Genomic DNA, 23911 nt, shown 5'->3' with positions numbered 1-23911 from the left:
TGTAGGGAACCCTTGGTAAGACAATGTGCATCTCAAAAAACAGCCTGTTCTCACTTTGGCAGACTGTCTTGTACTCTTTTCTATCCCATTAACCAGAGTTCCAGATGCCTAAATGAAATTACTATAGATGTGATATGAAAATAATTGGAATTCATTCACTGTTAGCCAGCCAAATCAAGAAATGGAAGTTCCATGTCACAGACACTGCGTGACTGCAGGGGTGACTGGTACCTCCTGAGTTGGGGCACAATTTGTGGGCGGGCCAAAAGCCCCTGTCCACTCCTATACTTCTGTGCCCCCCCCCCTCCCCCCCCAATGCTGCTGGTAGAGCAAAAAAACTGCTCCATCCTGAGCGGTGCCAAGTTAGGGGCTAATCTCAGTGCCCCCCCCGTGCCTCACCAGTTGCCTGTGCATGCCTGTATTTGTCTGGGACACCAGCTGACAACAGCATCAACGTCACAGTGTGTTATACAGGCAACACCTCTTTACATTCACCTGGAATTCACTTATTTATATACTGGCAGCTAGAACCATTAAGGGTCTGTTCTGGCACCAAATAATACAGACTGCAATGGACAGCACCCACTTATGGAAGGGAGGGGGGACAAAACAAGGGAACTACAGCCCTCCTTTTTGCAGGAAGTCAACAGCCAATCAGTGCTGTTCTAAAGTGTTCAATGATGGATGGGCAGGAGAAATGGCTGGTGTCTTGGGATGCAGCAACTGGACACCAAGCAGAAATTAAAGTTAATATCTTGAGAAGAAATGCTTGAGGGAGAACAAACAACAAAACTGAGGTGAAGTGGGGAATACAGTAAAATCTATCGTCAGCAACATAGCCTCAGGTGACCCTCAGTTTGGCTAAATCCCTACATTATGCTGCCTAAATAGGACAACATGATGCTAAAGTGTTAGACTTCAGAAGGGCCAGCTTTAGTAAACTTAGAAACCTAGTCAGTGAGGTGGCGGAACTCAAGAGCATTGAGCAAATGGGGGTCCAGAAGGGATGGAGGTTTCTCAAGGGAGTGATCCTTCGGGCACAAAAGGAGTCTATCCCCTTACACAGGAAAGGGGCTAATGAGATAAAAAAAGCCCCCTTCAGTAATTGGCTGAACAGGGAGCTCCAGGAAAGACTGGGGGCAAAGAAAGATTTATAGGCTGTGGAAGCAGGGGGTAGCCACCAAGGAGGAATACACCACCCTGGGAGTCAGTTAGGCAGGCCAAGGCAGGACTGGAGATGAGGCTGGCTTCAACAATTAAGGACAATAAAAAATCCTTCTACAGATACATAGCAAGTAAAAGGAAAGCACAGAGTAACATAGGGCCCCTGCAGGACAAATCAGGTCAGTTGGTGGTTGACGCAGGGAAAAAGGCAGAGCTCTTCAACAAGTTCTTTGCTTCAGTATTCCTAAGTGCTGACCAAGACAATTCCCCCACCTTGAGCATAGACAGGTGTCCAAAAGGCACCAGACCACCAAAGGCTAGTGCTGACTTAGTTAAGGAGTACTTGGAGGGGCTGGATGGGTACAAGTTAGCCGGCCAGGATGATCTCCATCCACAGGTGCTGAAGGAAATGGCCAGTGTCATAGTTGAGCCACTGGCACAGCTGTTTGAGCACTCATGGTGCTCTGGTCAGGTCCCTGAGGACTGGAAAAGGGCCAACGTGGTGCCCATTTTTAAGATGGGGAGAAGGGATGAGCTGGGTAACTTTAGGTCAGTCAGTCTTACCTCTATCCCTGGGAAAATACTGGAAAAAATCATCAAAGAGTGCATTTGTGAAGGCTAAGCAGGGGAAACGATGCTGAAAGGAAACCAGCATGGGTTTGTTACAGGTAGATCCTGCCTGACAAACCTTATAGCCTTTTACAACCAGGTCACACACTACCTTGACACAGGAGCTGCGGCTGATGTCATCTACCTGGATTTTAGGAAGGTCTTCAACGCAGTTTCGTATCCTATTCTCATAGGGAAGCTAACGGGCTGTGGAGTGGATGCCTACACAGTCAGGCGAGTGGCCAACTGCCTTAGGGACCGCACCCAGAGAGTGGTGGTGGACAGGTCATTCTCGACCTGGAGGGAGGTGGGCAGTGGGGTCCCGCAGGGTTCAGTCCTTGGACCGGTGTTATTTAATATCTTCATCAGTGATTTGGACGAGGGGGTGGAGAGCACCCTCTCCAAGTTCACAGATGATACCAAGTTATGGGGCAAAGTTAACACACTGGAGGGCAGGGAGCAGATTCAGGCCAACCTGGACAGGTTGGATCAGTAGGCAGAATGAAATAGGATGCTATTCAACAAAGATAAATGTAAGGTACTCCACCTAGGAAGGAGGAATCCCCAGCACACCTATAGGTTGGGGGATGACCTCCTCAGCAGCTCAGAGGCTGAGAGAGATCGTGGAGTCATAGTTGACTCCAGGATGAACATGAGCCGGCAGCGTAATGAGGCCATCAACAAAGCCAATCGCACCTTCTTGTGTATTATCAGATGCATGATCAACAGATTGAGGGAGGCGATGCTCCCCCTCTATGCGGCATTGGTCAGGCCACAGTTGGAGTACTGTGTCCAGTTTTGGGCACCGCACTTCAAGAGGGACACGGAGAATCTGGAGAGGGTTCAGAGGAGGGCCACTCGCATTATTAGTGGCCTCCGTGAAAGTCTCTATGAGGGGAAGTTGAGAGATCTGGATCTCTTCAGCCTTTACAAGAGACGGCTGAGGGGAGACTTTGTAGCTGCCTATAAGTTTATCAAGAGAGGACAGCAGGGAATTGGTGATGCGCTGTTTACCAGAGCACCACAGGGAGTAACTAGGAATAATGGGTGCAAACTGGTGGAGAGTAGATTTAGGTTAGACATTAGGAAGAATTTTTTTACAGTAAGGGTAGCCAGAATCTGGAATGGGCTTCCAAGAGAGGTGGTGCTATCACCTAACTTGGAGGTCTTCAAGAGGAGACTTGACAGTCACCTAGCTGGGGTCATCTGACCCCAGTCCTCTTTCCTGCCAGGGGAAGGGTTCGGACACGATAATCCATTGTGGTTCCTTCCGACACTATAATCTATGAACATGTGAAGCCATCACAAAAATTTACCAGCCTACATACAAATTCTTACCTGTACCATAATGAGGATGACTATATAAATATTTTACTTCAGTAAAATAGTTTTTCCCCATGCTTCAGGTCAGTAGAATGTATAGACCTTTACCTCCTTTTCCAAAACTGAAACTGAGAATGTTATCTACTCTGAGTTTTAATAAGGAGTCACTAGGGTCATGTATCACTTTAACAGTTAAATGGAACGGGTCAGAGAAAGCCCTCAATTTTCAAGCTTTTTTGTGAATTTCTTTTTGGAAGGTCAAACTGATATTGAGAGTTCTGATATATTAAGTTTTATGCCTAAAGTCTCGGCTTAGAGGAATCTCAACTAACGTATACAGCAAATATCTTTCCAATTAACTGGCATCTGGACAAGTCTACAGCTATGGTAGATCACTGTTACCACTGCGGATGCTGTCACCAAGAGTGGTAACATGATCTGTGTGCAAAGGTCAACCAAGGTCCAGAAAAGCATTTAGGAACAAGGCTGTGAACAGTCTAATTTACAGGAATTTAGTGCTCTTTTGCACTCTGACAATGGAGGCTTTGAGTAGTAAGGCAACAGAGGTAGGTTTTCAGGCATATTTAAAAAACCTGGAACACTTGTCAACAATGCCATAATTACTCACTCCCAGCTTATTCAACTTGAACGGTGCTGCCGGGGCTTGTAAAAATGTCAACTGTCTGTTGCCAAATACAAACTTGAGAAACAAATGCATTGAAAGTAAGGAAGAAATTTATTCAGCAAATAGTAAATTTACTTAAGAATTTAGGACAAAAAAAGAAGAGGAAATTCAAAAGCACTGAAACATTTAATTTAAGAAAAGTCAAAATATGTTGTTTAAAGCTGTTTTAAAATGATACATTTTGACTTTTGATTTTGAAGTGGTTTGGTTTCAAAATTAAATTAATATTTAAGAGAAAATGGTGGGAAATAAAGTACAGCTAAATTACCTGAAATCAAAATGTGTCATTCACCTAAAAAAATCAATTTTTTGTTGACCTAAATTGATTTTTCCTTGGTTTTTTACAGTTTAGACATTGAATAGAAAGATTTTTATGCATGCAGCTCTAGTAATAACTTGTACATTAGAAATTATGTGTTGTCGGATTTTAGTTATTCCATCCAGCATATCTCAAAGGAGAAACATCACTAACAACAAAACTACATTATACTAGAACTTTAGTGTTTCTTCAGTAATCGTTGCTGAAGATCTCGTTACTACTGTTCTCACAGGGTTACAGAGTCAACAGGATGATTTTGCTTTTAAAATGTTATACAACTCTATACAGGTTTCTTTCATCCTTGTTTCCAAGATAATTCCTATAATTTAAAACTAGTGGTAGGTAACATACAGAAAACACAAATTATGAAACTCAAAGAGCCATAGAAATTTACTGCCATTTCCCTCTGCTGGACAAGATAACTTCATTAGCAGTTAACACAGTTATGTCTCTATCTTACCCATACATGCTTCAAATGTTAGTTTAAGAGATTACAAGACACATTTTTTCCAGATGAGAGAAAATACTACCAAAATAATTCTGACAAAAGAACTGATGCCTGATCCATTGTTACCTCACACCTTGTGTATTTATTTGCACCAGAGAAGAGCTTAAAATGCAATAAAATCAGAATAGTCATGTTTTACACATTGCACTCGCTGGGCGCATCCAGACGAGCACGGTCATGCGGTATGTGGCACTGGAAACACTTTTGCAGCGCCACATACCATACAGTCTGCTGTTCTCCGCACTGCAGGGGCACACTGCATACTGCGCTGAGTTTTTTTGACCCCTGGATAACCAGGGGTCAAAAAAACCCACAGGAAAAGAAATGGTGCAATGCATGCTCAATCAACGCACGCTGCTGAAAAGCAGAACCAAATCATCCAGAGCCACGCTGTGGCTGCTGGCCAGGCTCCACAAAGCAGAAGCCCCAGGAGGCCCCAAGGACCCCACATAAGGGCACTGGGGCAGCCTAGTGCTGGCTCCAGCCTCCCCTACCCCACCTGGGGCAACATGACGCACGCCAAAGCACACACAGCACAGGCATTCTCTGGGGACAAGTAGCAGTGGCAGAAGGCGCACCGCTGCTACTTGCTCCAGGGAACCAAACATCCGCGCATGTCTGGACACGCCCGCTATGTCCTGATTTAAGTGACTACAGAGGCTAAGGACAGAAGTTACACATGAACTGGTTTAAGTGATCAGAAACTGGTTTAAACCTGTAACAGAACACAAGTTCAGTGCACATAACCCAGTTTCAAAATGGCCAAAACTGGTTTAAGATAAACCTGGTTGAACGTAGAAATGATTTAGGTCAAACTTCTTTATGGAACTTCCATCCCAGACCCCTTCCTTGTTTATGTTAAATCAGAGTCCCCCAGCATGCTTTTCAGCCCTGGGCTGGGCTGGGCTGTACTGTCTGCTTCAGAGAGCAGGGCTGGTCCCGCCTCTTTCCTTCCTAGCCAGAGCAGGGGCAGGGGCATAGCTAGATACTGGTTGGCATAGCCCCCTAAGGCGAAGGGGGCAGGACCCTGGCTACAGCCCATTCCCTTTCCCCCCCCCCCAGGGGGCTACAGCTAGGGTCTGCCTGGCCAGGGTGGAGTAGCCCCTGTCAGGGTCAATCCCTCTTGCCACTATAGCAGCAAGGATGGGGGCATGGCCAGATGCCAGCCAGCATGGCCCCACCATCTGCCAACCTCATCCAGGGCTGGGGCTGGGCTGGACCAGTCCACAGGCACTACTGAGGGTGGGCATGGAGGGGCTGGCCCGGGTTGGGCGGGGGCAGGGCCCTTCCCAGCCAGCTGTGGCTTCATGATAGTCCAGTCCAGTGTGCGTAGGCGGCGGCTGGCCAGGCAGTGGCGTGGAAGTGATGTCACTGCAGCTGCGGCCGAGCACTTTGACAGCTGGACTGGCAATGAGGCATGTGCTCGCAGCTGTCCAGGCCAGCTCAGAGGTGCTGACAGGCCTGGAGCTCAGCAGCCACCTGCTGTGGGGGCTTATGTACCTACAGCCACTGCCACGATCACTGCACAGTGCCTGCAATAAGCATCTGTAGCTGCGCCTCCTCCACACCTCTGCCTGGCCAGCTGCCGCCCATGCGCACCAGGCCAGGCTGTCATGGAGCCACAGCCAGCTGGGAAGGGCCCTACTCCTGTGGCCCAGTCTAGCCCAGTTCGCTCCCGGGTCCCTGCTCCCCGCACCCAGGCCAGGCTGGGCCGGGCTGTCAGGGAGCTGCTGAGGCAGTGCCGCACAGAGCCCCGCCCCAACAGGGGAGGGGGAGGAGGAGGAGGTGGTCAGCGGCTCCCTTACAGCCCAGCTCAGCCTGGCCTGGATCCAGGAAGCTGGGAGCAAACCAGGCCAGGCCAGGCCATGGGCGCAGGACCCTTCCCAGCTGGAGGTGGAGCTCAGGCTGAAGCTGCAGGAGCTGTGCACCTGGATTGCTCCTGGCTCCCTGAGCCTAGCCCAGACCAGGCTGTCAGGGAGCCACTGTGGCAGGCAGGGCTCTCCCCTTTTCCTCCTTGCCCACCACAGGGTGGTGAGGGGTGCTCTATGGTGCACTGCCTCAGTGGCTGAACCAGCCTGTCATAAAGGGCTCTCCCCTTCTTTGCCACTATGTGGGGGCTGGGCTCTGTACAGCACTGCATCAGGACTCAGGGCTGGAAGGGCACAGCGCTGGGCCCCACTGAAGGGTGGTGAGGGAAACAGCCACTGTGGGGCAGGGGTGGAAAAACTGTACTCCCAGTGCTCCGGCTGGGCCGGGCTGTCAGAGAACCAGTGCAGCAGGCAGGGCTCTCCCCTTCCTCCTCCTCCGCCACAGGGGAGGATCTGGCCGTACCCCATGCTTTCCCTGTTTGGTGCCAGCTGGGGCTGGGGCCTGACCATGCTTCTTCCCCCATCTGAAAAGTGTGACAAGGGCTGCTTCCCCCCTCCCCTTCCATGCAAACTTCAGCTGGGGTCCTTGAAGGCTAGGTTGGGGGTTTAAACCCCTTCCCAATCATACTCAGGTCTGCTGAGGGCTTGGACACGCCCTCCCCAGCTCAGCTTCCCTTGGCCACTGCCAAAGGGAAGGGAGGGCTTACTTTAGCGTCCCCTGGCTTCTGGCCTAAGTCACTGCAGGCATGTGCTTGCATTTCCGGAATTAAAAGTGAATGTCTGTTCACTTGCAAATTGGTTCAATCTACACAGGCTAGAGTAACCTGCAAAAATTGAATCAATTCAGGCTCATGCTTTCTGAATGTCTGTCCTTAGCCATAGGGTTCAGGGCAACAGAAACCTCAGATCCTTCATGTCCAACTCCCTGTGCATAGTTCTGAAAAGTAACCTCCAGCTGGTTTTGCTCTATCATTTAAATAGAGCTAAATCCTTCTTTCAGATAAATGCTCTTGATCTGCACTAACTTTATTTGCATATGAATCCCAAAGTAAAATTTGAACAAGATGAGATAAAGCTAGTTCAGCTGCCTTATCCATGATCTTTTTCTAATTTTTTTAAAGTATCTTATATATAACCTTTCACTTCAGTACAATGGTCATTTCAACCACAGAGAAACAATTTTTACTTTCAAGTCATGTTTCTTGAACTGTAGTACTAAAATTGTTCATGGTATTTTGAAAAAAGAAACACTCCAAGCTGGGGCGGGGAGAGGAAGGGAGAGAGAACTGAGTGCAATGGATTGCCCATGCAAACACTTCTGTTACCTAGTTGTTCTCCAGATTTAGGACAGCTGGGACAAACCTAACAAGTTTGAAGGCAACTCAGAAAGGCTCATTTAAGAATGCTTTTGTTTTCATCTCAAATTCTGCACCATAGGGAGAGTACTGCTATAATCACCAAAATCTTCATTTCTCCATCTCCTCAAATGAAAATGAATGGAGATGGAGAAATGCTCGTTTGCGTTCCCATTTTGCCTGTGCCTTCCTCTGTAGGAACACCAACATGCCCAAACTTTAAGAAAAGTCTTCTCATAATAACTGGAAATGATTTCCTGAATGAACAAGCTTGGGGAACAGCATTCATTGCTAATGATGGAAAGAGGGTTTAAAATAAACTGGAGCATTTCAAGACACAAGATCTCTGAAATGACTAATAGATTCTGTTTATTATAGGGGCAACTGGGAGAAAACAGTCATGTCAGAACTCATTATGACAGAGAAAGTGACAACCTTAGGTTACTCTCCTCCTGGCTTCTATGCTTTCACTGGCTAAAGAGATATTATCAGCTGCTCAATACGGCTGTTCCACAGAAAATAAATCCCCCTTTCCTCCTGGTTACACAGTCTCATTCATTTTTTGCTCAAACACTTTATAACACTCACGTCAAATCTTTCTGCAGCTGCTACCCTATTCCTAATCCTCTCCATCCTTTGTCTTTTTCAGCAGGGCTACGCTTTCCAAACAGCTTGAACCCTGCAATGTCACTCTGTCTGTCTGTTCTTTTTTTTTTTCCTTGCTGGCTCAAAACGCCAAACCCAAACAAAGAGGACACCAAAATACCCACTCAGCAGCTGCAAATAAGATTTTCCACTTGTTTATTTCCCCGATTTAAATAATTCATGCTGAAATCAATGCTGGAAGACTGCCCCATATTGGGCTTTTTAAAGTTTCAGCTAAAACAGTACAGTCATTTCCAAGAAAAAGGTTAAGGTAAATATGTTGTTTTACCCATGTCAATTAAATTCTTACAACCGTTTCACTGAAAAGCTCTAATGCCCACATACTTCGGAGCAGAGAGTTGAAATTTGGCAGGGGATAAGCTCTGTGTCAGGGGATATGGCTTTTCTGATGTCTTCATGAAAATCTACATGTAGAAAGCCAAATCAGGAGCTTCTGAAAATCTCAGTTTGTACATGCACAATAGAGACTTGGCAGAATTTGACAGCTAAAATTTACAAATGTGCCCTTTGCACTGGAGATACTTCATTGCTTCACAACTCCTATTTAACAATCAGAGTGTGTAATAGCACCAACTAAACATGCTCCATCCACAGGGCTTTCCCTGAAGTGTCAGGTACAAAAACAAAGAAAAAAATGTCTCCTTCTGCTCTCAATCATAGTTTCATAGTTGGTAGGGTCAGAAGGGACCTGAGCAGATCCCTGGCGAGGTGTTCATCCAGCCTCCTCTTAAAGACCCTAGGGTAGGAGCCAGCACCACTTATCTTGGAAGCTGGTTCCAGATCCTAGCTGCCCTGACAGTGAAGTAGCGCCTCCTGATATCTAGTCTAAATCTACCCTCTGCCAGCTTGTGACCATTATTTCTTGTCACTCCTGGTAGTGCTCAGGGGAACAGGGACTCCCCTAATGCTTGTTGGTCCCCCCTGATTAGTTTGTAAACAGCCACTAGATCCCCCTTCAGCCTTCTCTTGTGAAGGCTGAACAGGTTCAGGTCCCTTGGCCTCTCCTCGTAGGGCCTGCCCTGCTGCCCCCTGATCATGCGAGTGGCCCTCCTCTGGACCCTCTCCATGTTGTCCATATCCCTCCTGAAATGCGGTGCCCAGAACTGGATACGGTACTCCAACTGCGGCCTGACCAGTGTCGCATAGAGAGGGAGGATCACCTCCTTGGACCTGCTTGAGATGCATCCGTGGAGACATGACAAGGTACGGTTGGCCTTCCTGACCGCTTCCCCACACTGCCGGCCCATGTTCATTTTGGCATCAATAATGACTCCAAGATCCTTTTCTGCCTCTGCACTGACGAGAAGGGAGTTCCCCAGCCTGTAGGTATGCTGCTGGTTCTTCCTCCCCAGGTGCAGTATCTTGCACTTGTCAGTGTTGAAACCCATCCTGTTCTCATCTGCCCACCCCTGTAACCTGTCTAGGTCTGATTGCAGCCTATTCCTCCCCACATCTTAGTGTCGTCAGCAAATTTGAACAGGGTGCCTTTTACACCCTTGTCCAAGTCACTGAAGAAGATGTTGAACAGTGTGGGCCCGAGGACCGAGCCCTGGGGGACCCCACTGCCCACCTTCCTCCCTTTTTTAAAAATGGGAACCACACTGGCCCTTGTCCAAGTCTCTGGCACCTTGCCAGAGCACCATGACTGCTTGTAAAGCCATGCCAGGGGTCCCATGGTGACCTCTGCTAATTCCCTCAGCACTCTGGGGTGCAGATCGTCAGGACCTGCTGATTTAAATACATCCAGTCCCTCCAGAAGTTCCCTGACTAGGTCCTCACTGACCCTAGGCCTGGGTGCGCCTCCCCTGGGACCTACAGGGGTCCCGGTGGCGGGGGTGACTCAGTCCCTGCTCAGAAAAATGGAGGCAAAGAAACTGTTAAATAGGTTAGCTTTGCTGTCTGGTGTGATGACCAGATTTTCTAGTGTGTCCTGCAGAGGCCCCACATTACCCGGTACCTCCTTTTTACCCCTATGTATTCAAAAAAGGACTTCTTGTTGTCCTTGATCTGGGTAGCCAGTTCCATCTCCACCTTGGCCTTCCTGACTGCCCCCCTACAGCCCCGAGCAACCGAGGTATAGTCCTCCCTGGTGATGTCCCCTCTCTTCCATTTGTGTATGCCTCCTTTTTAGCTAGGAGACATTCCCGTATGCTTTTGGTGAGCCATGGGGGCTTTTGCACCCTCTTGCCCCTTTTGATCCACATTGGGATTACCTCCCTTTGGGCTTGGAGGATTGTCTCCTTAAGGAACGACCACTCTTCCTGTACACCCAACTCCCCTCCCCTCTGGGACCTCAGTGCCTCCCCAACTATTCTCCTTACCTCATTGAAATCCACCCTCCTGAAGTCCAGGGCTGCTGCGTGAATAAACAGCATGAATAAAAAAAATTAACACTTTTTATAGGGCTTTTTAATTCATGTCCAATATGTTTTTGGTTTTATGGGTAAATTTACAGAAACTAAAAATTAAAGAACAACCACCTAAATTATGGCCTGAACCAAGGGTATCAAAATCACTCCAAGTCCCAGGCTATATCTGGACTGCAGAGGGCTCCTTCTGAGCTGCATCTGCAGGGCCAGCAGCAACTGCAATGTGGGTTCTGGGCAAGGCAGAAGTGCAGGTCTGGGGGCAGACAGCAGCATGGAGCCACATTTAGGTGGCAGCCTGGAGTTCTGGCATCAGTACAGAGCCAGGAGAATGTGGCAGCATGGGTCTCAGGGGTATGCAGCAGCATGGAGCTGGAGGCATGTGGCAGCATGGGGCTGCATCTGGGAAGCAGCATGGGTCCAGAGGTAAGTGGTGGCAAGTCTTCATTCAGGCAACAGCATAGAGCTGGGGGGCTGTCTCCAATGGCCACGTCCAGTGGAGTCCAGGGACTCCAGTTCTGCAGCAAGCCATGCCCCCAACATCTGGTAGTGAACTGGAGTACTAACAGGCTGGATTGAATGGTTCTATGGGCCAGATCTGGCCCACAGGCTGTAAGTCTGACACTGCTGGCCTAAACTTCATGGCTAGGGACAGACATTCAAAAAGCCTGAGCCTGAAGTGATTCAATCTGTGTAGGTTAGTCTAACCTGCCTATATTGAATCAGTTTGCAACTGTACAGATATTCCCTCTGGACCTAAGAAATGCAGGCACATGGCTGCAGTGGCTCAGGCTAGAAATTGGTGGGGCACTAGAGCAGCCCTCCCTTCCCTTCCACAATGCTGAGCGGAGGAGGTGGCATGGCCAGACCCCAGCAGGACCTCTGATTAGGGAGGAGTGTAAACCGCCACCCTGCCTGCACAGTCCCAGGCTTTTCCCTGCTTGCTGCTCAAGGGGTGGGAGTGTTGCCAGCCCCCAGCCAGCACTCTGAGGCAAAGCGGGGGATGTGCAGTGCATGCATCTGTTGATGATACTGAGCTTTTCAATCTCCCTCTCCCTGCTTCTTCATACTGTCGGCACACCTGACAGGGTAGGGAGCCAGCAGGGAGCTGATAACACAGCATTTATCAGTCCATCAACAAAACAAAAGCCTCTCTCATTAGTTCAAGCTCTTCTTAAACAGCTTTTTCCAAGGAAGGAACAGAAGGACATTACCAGATGATATGCTGATTATCTCCAAAAAGCCCTAAACTGACACTGTTCTGTCTGCCTGTCCCAGTGAAATTGGAGACGCATACATATAGACATCTCTCAGCATTACCTAGCATACCACATGCCTAGATTTCGTGGGGCTGGGGTCTGTGCTCTGAGAGAGGGGAGGGAGGGATACCTGCTTAAGCAGAGAGAGTAAAGGGCAGGGGGAAGTCAGGCAGATCCTGCTATGCCTGTAGTCTCCACCGGAGCTCTGGCTAGGAAGCAGAGGTTCGGGGCCAGCCCTGTTCTCTGGAGCAGAGAACACAGTCCAGTTTAACTCTGATTTAACTTAAAGCAGGAAGGGGTCTGGGCAACGCACTGCATAAACTGGTTTGACCCAAATCAGTTAAGTCTGATACTACATTCAACCAGATTTATCTTAAACCAGTTTCAGCCATTTTGAAACTGGTTTATGTGCACTGAACTTATGTTCTGTTACAGGTTTAAACCAGTTTCTGATCACTCAACCCAGTTTATGTGAAATGTCTGTCCCTAGCCAATGTAATTACTAAGGTATTTTAAATTAAATAAAAACAATACTACTAAGCAACGCATGCTTTGCTTGTGAGATTTTCAAGTCAAACCACTGACCTGGTAGAAGTCACTGCCTAAACCTACATTTGGTGAAGTAGTAAACCATTATTTGATAGAAACAGCCTCATCTGCAGGTGCAGAGAATATTTTCTTAATTTCTCTACATTCAAATAATTAATTCTAAGTCAATAAATCAATGGGGACTTGAAAAAGTAGGGAAACTTAGTTTCTATTTATGGACTGGAAGAGGAAAACAAGTGGGAGAGTATGGCATCTACCAACTAGAAAATTTCCAAGAACAACATTTATCAGCTACGTTCTGAGCTCAAGTAGTAGGAGACTGCGGTCATGTACAGACATTATGTTTCTAGGAGGAGTCACCACTCTCCCAGTAGAAACTACATTTGTACAAGCGCTCACTCAATTTCTCCTAGGGGAAACATGCCCCTCTGGGAGAGAGATCTTTCATGTATCAAGTATTTATTTTGAATTTCAGATATTTAACTGTCAAATTCTACCAACATCTCCCTTGTGAAAGAAACTCATGTGAAAGTAGGCTTGTATCCTCCTTGTGCTGTGGACCTCAAGATCCCAACTTTTTTGTTGACCCATGTAAAGGAACAATACAGTTCCACATGGAGAAATTGGTGTTTTCACTTTTTAAGAATCCCTGAGAAATTCCACATGATCGATTGATCGTGTGGAATTTCTCAGGAATTCAATCGATCGATCAATCAATAGATAGATCGATAGATAGATGAACATTAAGATTGTAAAGTCAGGCCCTTGAAAAAGATGAAATACGTGAATTAGAAGTTGTCCATGAAATCCTAATTTGTCTCCATTCCATGGTTACAATTCTGATACAGATTTAATTATATGATCACATACTATATGTTCCACAGGACCCCTGCCTCTTTCAACACTTGGAATGGAGCTACCCTGGGGATGAATCAGGGTTGTGAACAAAAGAAAACAACATTTGTTCAAAATCGGTAAGGTGTACACTGAATGAGGCAGAAACTGGAGGAAGAGAAAAATGGTACATCTCATGGCTAAGGTAGCTGAATGCCACTCTGGAAAACTGGCAGGGAAGGTTCTTTGGGTAGATGTGATATTTTTTATTAGACCAACTGAGTAATTGGAACAAAGTTCTTTGAAAGCTTTCGGGAACAAGTACCCTTCTTCAGGCATAGGGAGACTGCCGTTGTTCACAACACACTACTATTCACAACAGCACAGTCTCCCTATGCCTGAAGAAGGGTACTTGTTCCCGAAAGCTTTCAAAGAACTTTGTTCCAATTACTCAGTTGGTCTAATAAAAAATATCACATCTACCCAAAGAACCTTGACTGCCTATGTCCTCAGACCAAAATGGCTACAATCAAAAACCTGCACCCTAGAAAATTAGTTTCTATTCCTGTCTCTACCACAGATCTTCCCCTGCACATAGTTACCACCGTTCATGTGCCTGCAGTTTTACAGGGAGGTGGAAATGAGCTGCATTTTAAGCTTCTCTAAACCTAACTAGTTCTAGGCCTACTCCTAACTAATGGTAAGGTACCTCAACCAGGGCAGCTTACCCCTCAATGAAACAGGCCTAATTTTTCCAGGTTGGCTTTCACTAATGGTGGGTTAGTTACAGGTACATCAAATACCTACCGTTAATATGGAAGGTGCATCACCTGCTCTGCAGTAACAGCCTCAGAGCCTGCAATTACTCATGACAAGTGAGAGTTAAGCTGGAACAAGTTAGTTGCTTTGTTCAGGGGTAAGCTGTCCTAGTTTAGCTCTAAGTTTGAGATAGTTACCACAGAGCAGCTCTCAGTCAGAGATAGGTACCATAGAGCAGCTGAGGCACAGTAAAGCCTGACTCCCTGTTAATTAAGGACATAATAGGTCACAGCAAGTTTGGAGAAATTCAGGGCTCTGTTGGGCTCACCACCCACCCTGTGGCTGCTGCAACTGCAGGCATGCAACCCCCATGTCTGTAAAGATGAACGGTATCCTCCAGTTATCTGGCTATAAGCTCTTTGGAGCAAGAGCTGTACCTTTTATATTGGTCAAGTACTAACTGCATTTCAGGCACACCGAAAATACAAATATCTCATATATTTTGAAGAATACACTGGGACTTATGTCCTACTAATTCACTTAGAGGTAACTCTGTTCCACTGAATCTTAGTGCTTCATCAATCAACTTTTCCTTTCCCTAATATTTCTCAATCTTTCTCCTTTTGAAGACTACTCCGTGAGAGCTCTCCAACATTGGACTACTTGCTTGTCCATCACTTCAATAGTCCATAGCTTGTTTTCAAAATATGTCACTCACAAGACTGCCAGGCAGAGCTTTGTGCAATGATGAGCTAGAACCAGGCATAACTAATTATAAAAAATATATGAAGTGGATGGCTGGGTATTGTATGGAATATATTTCACATGTCCCCTAGCAAATTACAATGCCCAGCAAGAACTATTGGCATCTGCAAGTAGTTTAAAAACAAACAAATAACTCCATCCCCCCAAACCTTATAAGTAAGGCATCAGCCAGGCTATTTCTGGCACAGATCTTCAGTAGTTTAACATGCATATGTGTCACAGTAACATTAAAGTTTATATCAGCTGACAAATATATCCTTTTACGTATAGTAAGTGCAAAAACTCTCGCAGTGAGTTTGTTCTCCTTATAATTCAAAACACACAAAGAAATTAAACATGGTTTGTCCACCTTAGAAAACTGAATCAGGTTTTGTTCCATTTGACTCACAGGCATTGTTTGAAGGATTAAAAGAACCACATAATTACAGTGGCTCTCTAAAGCTGACCACAGCTCAGAGGAGATAAATTACTTACCTCATTATGCCTGAGTGTTCTCTCTCAATCCGGTTTAAAAATGAACAAAGACAGGAGCCCCATATGTTGTATTATCAAAAGAACAGAAATGTTCCCATAGATCAGGATATAGGGCATAGTAAAAGCCCACATTTAAAATCTTTCACTCCCTTTACTTTGCATTCCGTCTCTTATTTTGTTTACTTCCAAGAACTATCATTCTATTCTGATTATCTATTTGTCAGATATAATAGAAACTATTCCTAACACACATTTCTGTATCTGAAATGCAATGTTATTTGTACATTATAAATCAGATCCTTTCTGCCTTACTTATGCCAGTAGCACCATTGACATGGCTGAGTAACATGAACCTAAATTTAGCCCTGAATTTTATCTGTTTATCTGAATTAACCTTTCAGGGACAAATCATATAGGTCTCACTCAATCCTAACAGAGGCAAACTTCCCAAAGATAAGGGAAGCCAGATCTCACAATATCACACTGAAGACAAAGAGAGTTTTGCCAAGGTAAAAACTGAGCCACAGAATATCTAGTGGCCATAGTATGTAAACTGTAATCTCAGTACCATGAAAGGCACTATTTTAAAAAAATCAATTCCTTCTCTACTTTCTAAGTCAGAGATGCTACCGGAGACGTAGAAAGGTGTTTCACATGATAATCAATCCCAGTTGTACCAGTAACTTTAATGGTTGGAGACATTTTGCTTTGGGATTACTCTAAAATGCTTTTGATAACAAGGTTCCAATCTAAACCAAACCCATAGTTCAGCATAATTTTTCTGACTACTGCTTACCTCTTTCAACCTGTCCAACTCATTTTGTACTGCCTGCTTGGATATTTCCACCTCAATGATCTGCTGTCGAAGGATCTCATTCTCGTCCTCTGCTTTAACACGTTTCTCTTCCACACTCTCCAGTTCATGGTGCAGTCTGACAGATACATCTTTGGCTACCTGATTGAAATAGCACAAACATATATATGAATTCTAATATGCCACAAGTAAGCTATGGTCTCTGAACACAAACTATATCTCAACTTCAAACAATAAAAGAATTTTCGGGGGGGGGTTGTATATTCAGAGGTGAACTATGCCAGAATTTATATTCATGTGTCCAGAGGAGAAAAACAAAAAGGGAACTTTAGAGTTATCAAAGAACTTTTCTCAAAATTAAGACAACGCCAGGGATACCACTTAAAAAGCCTTTTATACACCGAATGTGAACCGTATGACATTGCTTAAAAAATATGCTGGAATTATGTTGTAAGCACTGCCAAGTCTCTGATCTGATCAAAACCACAGGTGTGCAGCATCCTCATCCACCAGGACTTGTTGCATCACCAGCAATCAGAACTAAAGTAAAAAGGATAACTGAGAGGAGAAACTGAGGCAGAGGGAGGGGAAATGAAACAGCAAATGAATGGCAGAGCCAAAAGCTGAACTCAGGTAACCTGAGTCCTTTTCCAGGGCCCAATATGCTAGGCCAGTCTGCCTCTCTGTTATGAAGCCCTACCTACCGCCCTGTTAAGGCCCTATACCTATTATTCTAAACCTATGATTATTTTCTTAATCATTTCAGTGATCAGGGTATGATCAGAGCTTCTCTTTCACTTAGCAAAGCCAGCTGGTATCTAAGCACCGTTGTATCTGACAGAAAAAGACACTGTGTCCCACTGACAAAAGGGAGATACCTGCTCCTCTGATACTTACAGGGGTACATAGTGAAGGAGGGAGGGTGCAAGCAGGTCACCAGCACTAGGCTTTGATTCAGAGGGAGTGCCAGGGGAACCCACACCACTGCACTACCACAGCCTCAGCAGCAACCCATGTGCAGGTGCTTGCACTAATACAGCAGCAGCCCATGCCCCCTTAACTGTACCAGCCTCTGCAAGAGGAGGTAAGTGCTGACAAGTCATCAAGAAGAACATCAACATTTTAAGTTACAGCTATGAGAATAGGGGTACCCCTGCATCAGCTGGCGAAGACATGCTCCTCCCTGCTACACTATATGAGGCAATGCACCTTGGTCAAGAAAGGAGACAAACTTTAAATAGATTTCTCCACTCTCCTGCAAATGGACAATTGATGGCTTTGCCCACTTGCCTCCTGAGCTCTCCAGAAGAGAATCGAAGGATGAGTATCAGCAGCAATCAAAACTAGGTAAAACTGGCACAAAAGCTAAAAAACTAAATAATAATAATAATAATAATGAAAGTTCTTTCTAAAAAGGAAAAGGAGGAATCTCTCTTATAAGCATATTTAGAATGGTGAAGATTATTTGAATTACAGTACAACAGCAAAAGTATATAATATTGTCCAGTTCTAAAAGGTTACTTTGTTTTGCAAATTCTAGTTCAAAGTTTTTCAAAATGTCATGTGAAATTTATTTTTCAAAACGTTTGCAATGTCCAAAACATCTGAAAAAACAGATGAGCCAAATTAGATTCTAAAAAACAAACTTTTGCAAAGCTTATCCTAAATGCAAAATTTCCATTAACATTTAAAAAAAATGTCAGTGCTAGCAGTTTATTTCATAGGAATCATGTGTTTCTACAGTATTTCAAATCCAAACATTTGAATGTATGGCCATTATCACCAAAACATGAAACTTACCAGAAACTGATAAAAAAGAAGATAGATTTTGACTATCTTTAAAAAAAAGGGAAAAAGAAGGAAAAATAAAAATATATTTAGATTTTTTTAATTACACAGTAAAACTTTTTTTTTAAAGAAACACATGAATGTAACTATTTGAGCTTGTGTGTATGGTTTTTGTTTGTAAAATCCTGTTTTGATTATATGAAGTTGCACATTTGCTTGCTACAAATAGAAAATATGAAACTGACATGTTGAGAAATATAGGTGTTACTTTTATCTTAATTATTTTGACCAGAGACCAAGACCATGTACTTCAGCTTTCTGCTATGAATGTCCATGAATCCCTCACTCACCTTTAAATCTTGTTCCAAACTTCTAATGAGTTCTCCATCCACTTGGCCTGTTTGTGCAACTTTCAAGCTTTTCTGTTCTGCTTTCCTGAGACGATATTGCAGGATGCGGCAGTTCTTGTTTGCACGGTCCAACTCTCGCCGGAGTTCCTGCAGCTGGTAAACATCTTCCTCTAAGTAACTGTCACGCATCTCCTCCATTTCAGCGTGTAGCTCGTCCAGCTCATCCTGTGAAAAGTCCAAAGTCTTCCATCATATCTCTAAATCTCACCCAGAGGAACAAAAAAAATTCTCCATGCTTGCCAGCATACATTATCAATAAGGTGACAACCAAAAGACAGAAACAGCAATATTATCCCTTAATGGAATAATTATGTTGAAATGTATTAATGAATTCCTATTCTATTCATTACAATTGCCATGGCAATTAACTGAGAGATAAGGAGTTTTGGGGGTGATGCCTTTTACTGGACAAACTGTATAGCTGAGACAGAGACAAGCTTTCGAATTCAAAACATCCTTCTTCAGGTCCTTTTTCATGTACCTACTATCGTAGTAATTAAGAACAGATCAGAATTACAAGGATGTATATCTGTCTCCTAAAACGGATAACATATTTTCCCTTTCCATAGTGAATTAAAATACAAATGTACATAGCAGTCTTTATCTTAATTTTTTTTTCCATCAGAATTATAGCAAACCCACCTTACTGCTTCAGCTGCTCTGTATAACGTCTTTATAATACAAATCCCTTAAAATCGAAATTGTCCTTTTGCATATTAATAACTTTAATACATCTTCAAAACATAAACTTTTCAGCTCTTTAGCCAAACAACCAACTGCTCCAACAAAAGAATTCTTTACAACCTAGTCTAATCAGCACAAATGCACTTAAAACCCAGTTAGCTGAGACTCCCTCCCCACCACCACCCAACCAGTGTGTGCTTGCAAACACAAATGCACATTCCAGAATCAGAAGCAGAAAAAAAAGATCTGTCAAAGAAATATAAACAAGTCACTTCTTCCCTAAAAGCTTTAATTCTGCCCCAAATGTAAATCCTACCACGAGGGCACATGTTCCCTCCCCTAAATCAGATATGAAGATTTACAGCAGGGTAAGCCACTGCTAGCTGAGGATGAATTCTATCATTCCAGTTTGTTTCATCTGTGCATGACTGAAGCTCTTGAGCTAAAGTTCTTCACAGACCTTCCAGTTCAGGGGTACAGGCCATCAAATTGCTGTGGCAGCTCCAGCAACATTTACTACTCCATTATTAACTTTATACTGAGTTTAACAAAGAGAAAGGACTCATGCCAAGGGAAAGTGCAAGGACAAGTGCTGTTCTACACCATAAACTCCTTTAGCACAACTGGTACAGCTGCAGTATATTATCAGCCTAACCTAAAAGCCATATTTACATATTTTAATAAGCAATACAAAGAAGCAGTATTCATAAGGGGAAACTATTATAAAATACATTTAGAATTCTTTCTTCTGAATACCTTTGACTATTAATTAAATTTCATGTGCACAGGTTAAAGAGATGAGACACTTTTGTTACCCTTTTAAAGTTTTCAGTTCATCAGGGTTGGTAAGTCTGACAAAAATACCAAAATAATTTACATTTTGAAACTAAATCTGATGTTTTTATTTACAGCAGATTTTCAAATTAAATTAAATATCACATTAAAAAATAAACCAGGTGAAAATTACATTTAAAATTATAATAGCCTATAGTGAGGATTAAAATTATTGCATTTCGTTACTGCCATTTAAATTACATAAACATACTGTTTGAGCAGCACATTTACTTACAATGTTTTTAAGAAATCAGACTAGTAAAGTGAGGAAAGTAACTGGCTAGGCCCTAGCACCAGATTTTTAAAATGATAAATCAATTTTTGACAACTACAGCTCCTTCTGCACTGAAGAAAGAAGATTTTCTTAAATTAAATTAAATGACTACATTCAAAATTGAGAAGCAGATAGGGAGTTTAAAAGTAGCTACATTTGTTTCTTCTTTAAACCTATGAATGATGTCTTCTAAGTGTAAAAAGTACGTGCAACTGGTGCCACATTAGTCGGGGCAGGGGGGGCCATGTGCTCCCCCAGTGACCAGTCAGCAACCAGGGGATTCCGGCCAATCTTGCTGACCAGGGATCTCACCCACTGGGGGGTGAGCGGGATCCCCCCACAGCAACACTTCCTGACTGGTGAGCAGCTGTGCCATTCCCGAAAGCAGCTGTAGCGCTCCCAGAAGTGGCCACAGCGCTTCTGGAAGCGGCCGTGGCATACATCCAGTGCTCCCACGCCCCAGCTGCCACTCGCAGGGGAGCTCCAGTGTTCCCACCTGCCCCTGCCCCCCGCCCATCACTTAAGTGGGGAGTGAGGCCAGTCAGGGAGTGCACCAGCACTCTCAGGGGGTGCCCCGTGCACCCCTATGCATCGCCACTGGTAAGAAGCTGAGATCTTCCTTTGCTTCATGAATTAGTTAGTTAGTTTTAACTGCATTCTGATATTTTCCCTCAGGTATGCAGCATATTTTATGTAATAACAAGCAAGTTTAAAATCTTTGTGTTTTATAATATAATTGTATTCTCATTTCCATCTGAAAGCTTAATAGAAATAAAAAATTAATCATGTAGTAATTAAGAAATATTTTTCACCATTTTCTAACATAATGCAAACTTAATTTTATACACAAGTAGTTGTCTGACTTCAGTAGGACTACTAAGTGTAAAGTTATGCCTAAGTATTTAAACATAAGTATTTGCTCTATTGGAATCTTGATTAGTAAACTCTCTGGGATTACGCACAGACATTTGGGGAGGTTAGGGGGAGGTTAGAGTACATTAAAAATAGGCACCTGATTTTATTTAGTTCACCTATCTGTGGACCTTCCCTGGATCCCTGGTTAAAGTGATCTAAGTATGAATTGCATGGAAGTTCTAGGAAGGTTAGCTTGGTCAAAAAATGGCTGACTTAATCTAATTTAACTCTACCTTGGAGGTGGGTACAGTGAGACTAATCTACTGAACTTTTATACCATGAATGGCATGTGCCTCTAGTGGCTGGGGGGCATGGCTGCGGTGGCAGCAGCAGCAACACAGCGGTGGCAGTGGCGGGAGCCCAGCGGCAGTGAGAGGGGAGTTCCTGCAGATGCCGCTGGCACTGTCAGTAGCGGGGTGGGGGTGGGGGATGGCAAGTGCTGACCATGGGTTGGTGACCACCCACAGGCACTGCTGGCAGCAGCAGCAGCCAGGAGCGACCAGGGACTAACCGCAGACACTGCCGGTGGTGAAGTGGCAAGTGGCGACCACCTGCAGGCACCACCAACAGTGTTGGTGGCACCTTTTGGAGGAGGTGTACTACCACATGCATACACCCGCTATGCGTCGCCCCTGTTCTATACACTTTCCCAGTGCAAGTCCAGCCACTCTGGAGCTGCACTTTTTCAAACCTGCCCCCATACCGAGAGCTAATTTTAGCTCCCTGACCCCTCCCCCCCACCCCGATTTTTAGCTCCTGGCCCCAGCCCTGGAGCTGCACTTTTTCTAACCTCCCCCAACTCCGAGCCCGCCAAACCCCCCTAGCCTCACAATCCACTCCCAGTGATGGTTTATGGGTATTCACCAGTGCCAATGGAAGTCAAGGATGGGGAGAGAAGCAGGTGGGATTGGGGGGAGCGGGGAAGGGGTGCTAAAAATAATCCCTGGTCCTGAACCCTGAGCCCCCACATGAAGCCACCAGGTCTGCTGATCTACCCACCCTCTTCCCACCCCAACTTACTTCAATCAGGCTCCCATGACCAGTGAACACCAGTGAAACCAGCCCCAGGAAAAGTTTGCAGGATCGGGGGCAGTTCAGAGGCATCAAGCAGGGGGACGCTGGGGGGGTCAGTGGAGGGATTGGCAGGATCAGAGAGCCTCTCTGATCCTGCCAAACCCTTCTCCTCCACACCCCACACCAAGGCTCCCAACCCCCTCAGACCCCACTAGCCCCCCCTTGCCTCCTAGGCCTTCCCACTAGCCCCCCCATCCTACCCACCTGGACTTACCTTAGATTGGGGGCCACTTTTAACTTGATCTAACCCCAAACTGCTAGCTGTAATGTCTATACCAAGCCTGGGGCAGAAATCATGGCTTCATATATATTCCCATGGCATTAAAAATAATGAGATCTAGTTCTGATCAGGATCTCAGCGCTAAAGTTATGCAATTATCAATCACATTGTTTATGTCTATCTCAGACAGCGCTCCCTAGCATAGAAGTCACTACACCCTGAAAGGGGTGAAAAATCCCCCTCTAAGGAAGATTATGGTGAGTAAAAAAAGTATTGGGCCATAATATTTCCTCTTTCTGTTCCTTTCATTTAGCAGCCACTGGAGCAATAGGGGGAGATTGAAAAGCTCCATATCATCAACAGATACATGCACTGTACACCCCCCACTGTACACCCCCCTCGCCTCGGGGTGCTAGCAGGTGTCTGGGATCTGGCAATACTCCCGCCCCTTGAGTAGCCAGCGGGGAAAAGCCTGGGACCATGCAGGCAGACCTCCCTAATCAGAGGCCCTGTGGGGACCTGGCCACACCTCCCCCTCAGTTCAGTACTGTACAAGGGAAGGGAGGGCTGCTTTAGCACCCCCCGGCTTCTAGCCTGAGACACTGCAGGCATGTGCCTGAATTTCCTCAGTCCAGAGAGAATGTCTGTCCAGTTACAAACCAGTTCAGCCTAGCCAGGTTAGACTAACCTGCAGAGATTGAATCAATTCAGGCTCAAGCTTTTTAAATGTCTGTTCCTAGCCTTCATCCCAACTTGTTATAGCTAGAAATCAGTCCTGTCTATATAACACTGTAGTCAAAAGAAGCCACATCAAACTTCATTTACTTTTATTAGTAAGGCTAGACTTTTTTTACTGCAAAGTTGACTTAAGTTATCATGAGTGAACTCAAGTTACTACAAGTGAGCTCAAGTGTTGTCTTGAGCTCAACTTCTAAGTATATCCCTAAACCCTCAATTTGGGTCTGGTGATATTTTATCTCAAGTTGGCTGGCTCATATAGAGTACAGACTAATATTATAGTGAATATAACTTGTTACCAACTGACATGATCACTTGGTAGTGTGGATGTAGGCTGCCATCATTTGAGACCCTTTATACCTCCCAACCATTCTCCCTGATGTTCAGAAGGGACAAATAAGTTCTCCCATATTATCCCACAAAAAAGAAGTCTGTATCTGGTTCATTTTAGTGCATTACTATAAATTATGATTTATAAACCTGGAAGTTGGCCTGTATGTAGTACAAGCACAGAAAAAATAATCCTCCAAAAATCCCTTGAAAGTTATTTCACAGTGTGTCCACTTTTATTTCAGCTACAGATATGCAAAAAAAGATATCTGTGTGTACATAATGTGAGTTGACTTCTGCAATGAAGATAAACACTTGCAACTTAAT

At 44.8% G+C, this 23911-nt stretch overlaps 1 protein-coding gene across 2 annotated transcripts in view; it reads right to left on the bottom strand.

Annotated features, from left to right (window-relative positions):
• Positions 1–23911, bottom strand: part of MTCL1 (microtubule crosslinking factor 1) — a 184607-nt gene that overhangs the window by 139176 nt on the left and 21520 nt on the right. For both annotated transcript variants that reach the window (XM_025204252.1, XM_025204253.1), the window contains exons 2-3: positions 18456–18680; positions 16300–16458 (exon numbers count right to left, since the gene is read on the bottom strand). In XM_025204252.1, coding sequence (XP_025060037.1) covers positions 16300–16458; positions 18456–18653 — 357 coding nt within the window. In that variant the 5' untranslated portion in view covers positions 18654–18680. The remainder of the gene's footprint in view (positions 1–16299; positions 16459–18455; positions 18681–23911) is intronic.

Source organism: Alligator sinensis, unplaced genomic scaffold (genome assembly GCF_000455745.1).
Source record: "Alligator sinensis unplaced genomic scaffold, ASM45574v1 scaffold597_1, whole genome shotgun sequence".
NCBI lineage: Eukaryota > Metazoa > Chordata > Crocodylia > Alligatoridae > Alligator > Alligator sinensis.
Note: the sequence above shows the minus strand (reverse complement) of the source record. Positions and strands in the feature narration are given on the sequence as shown.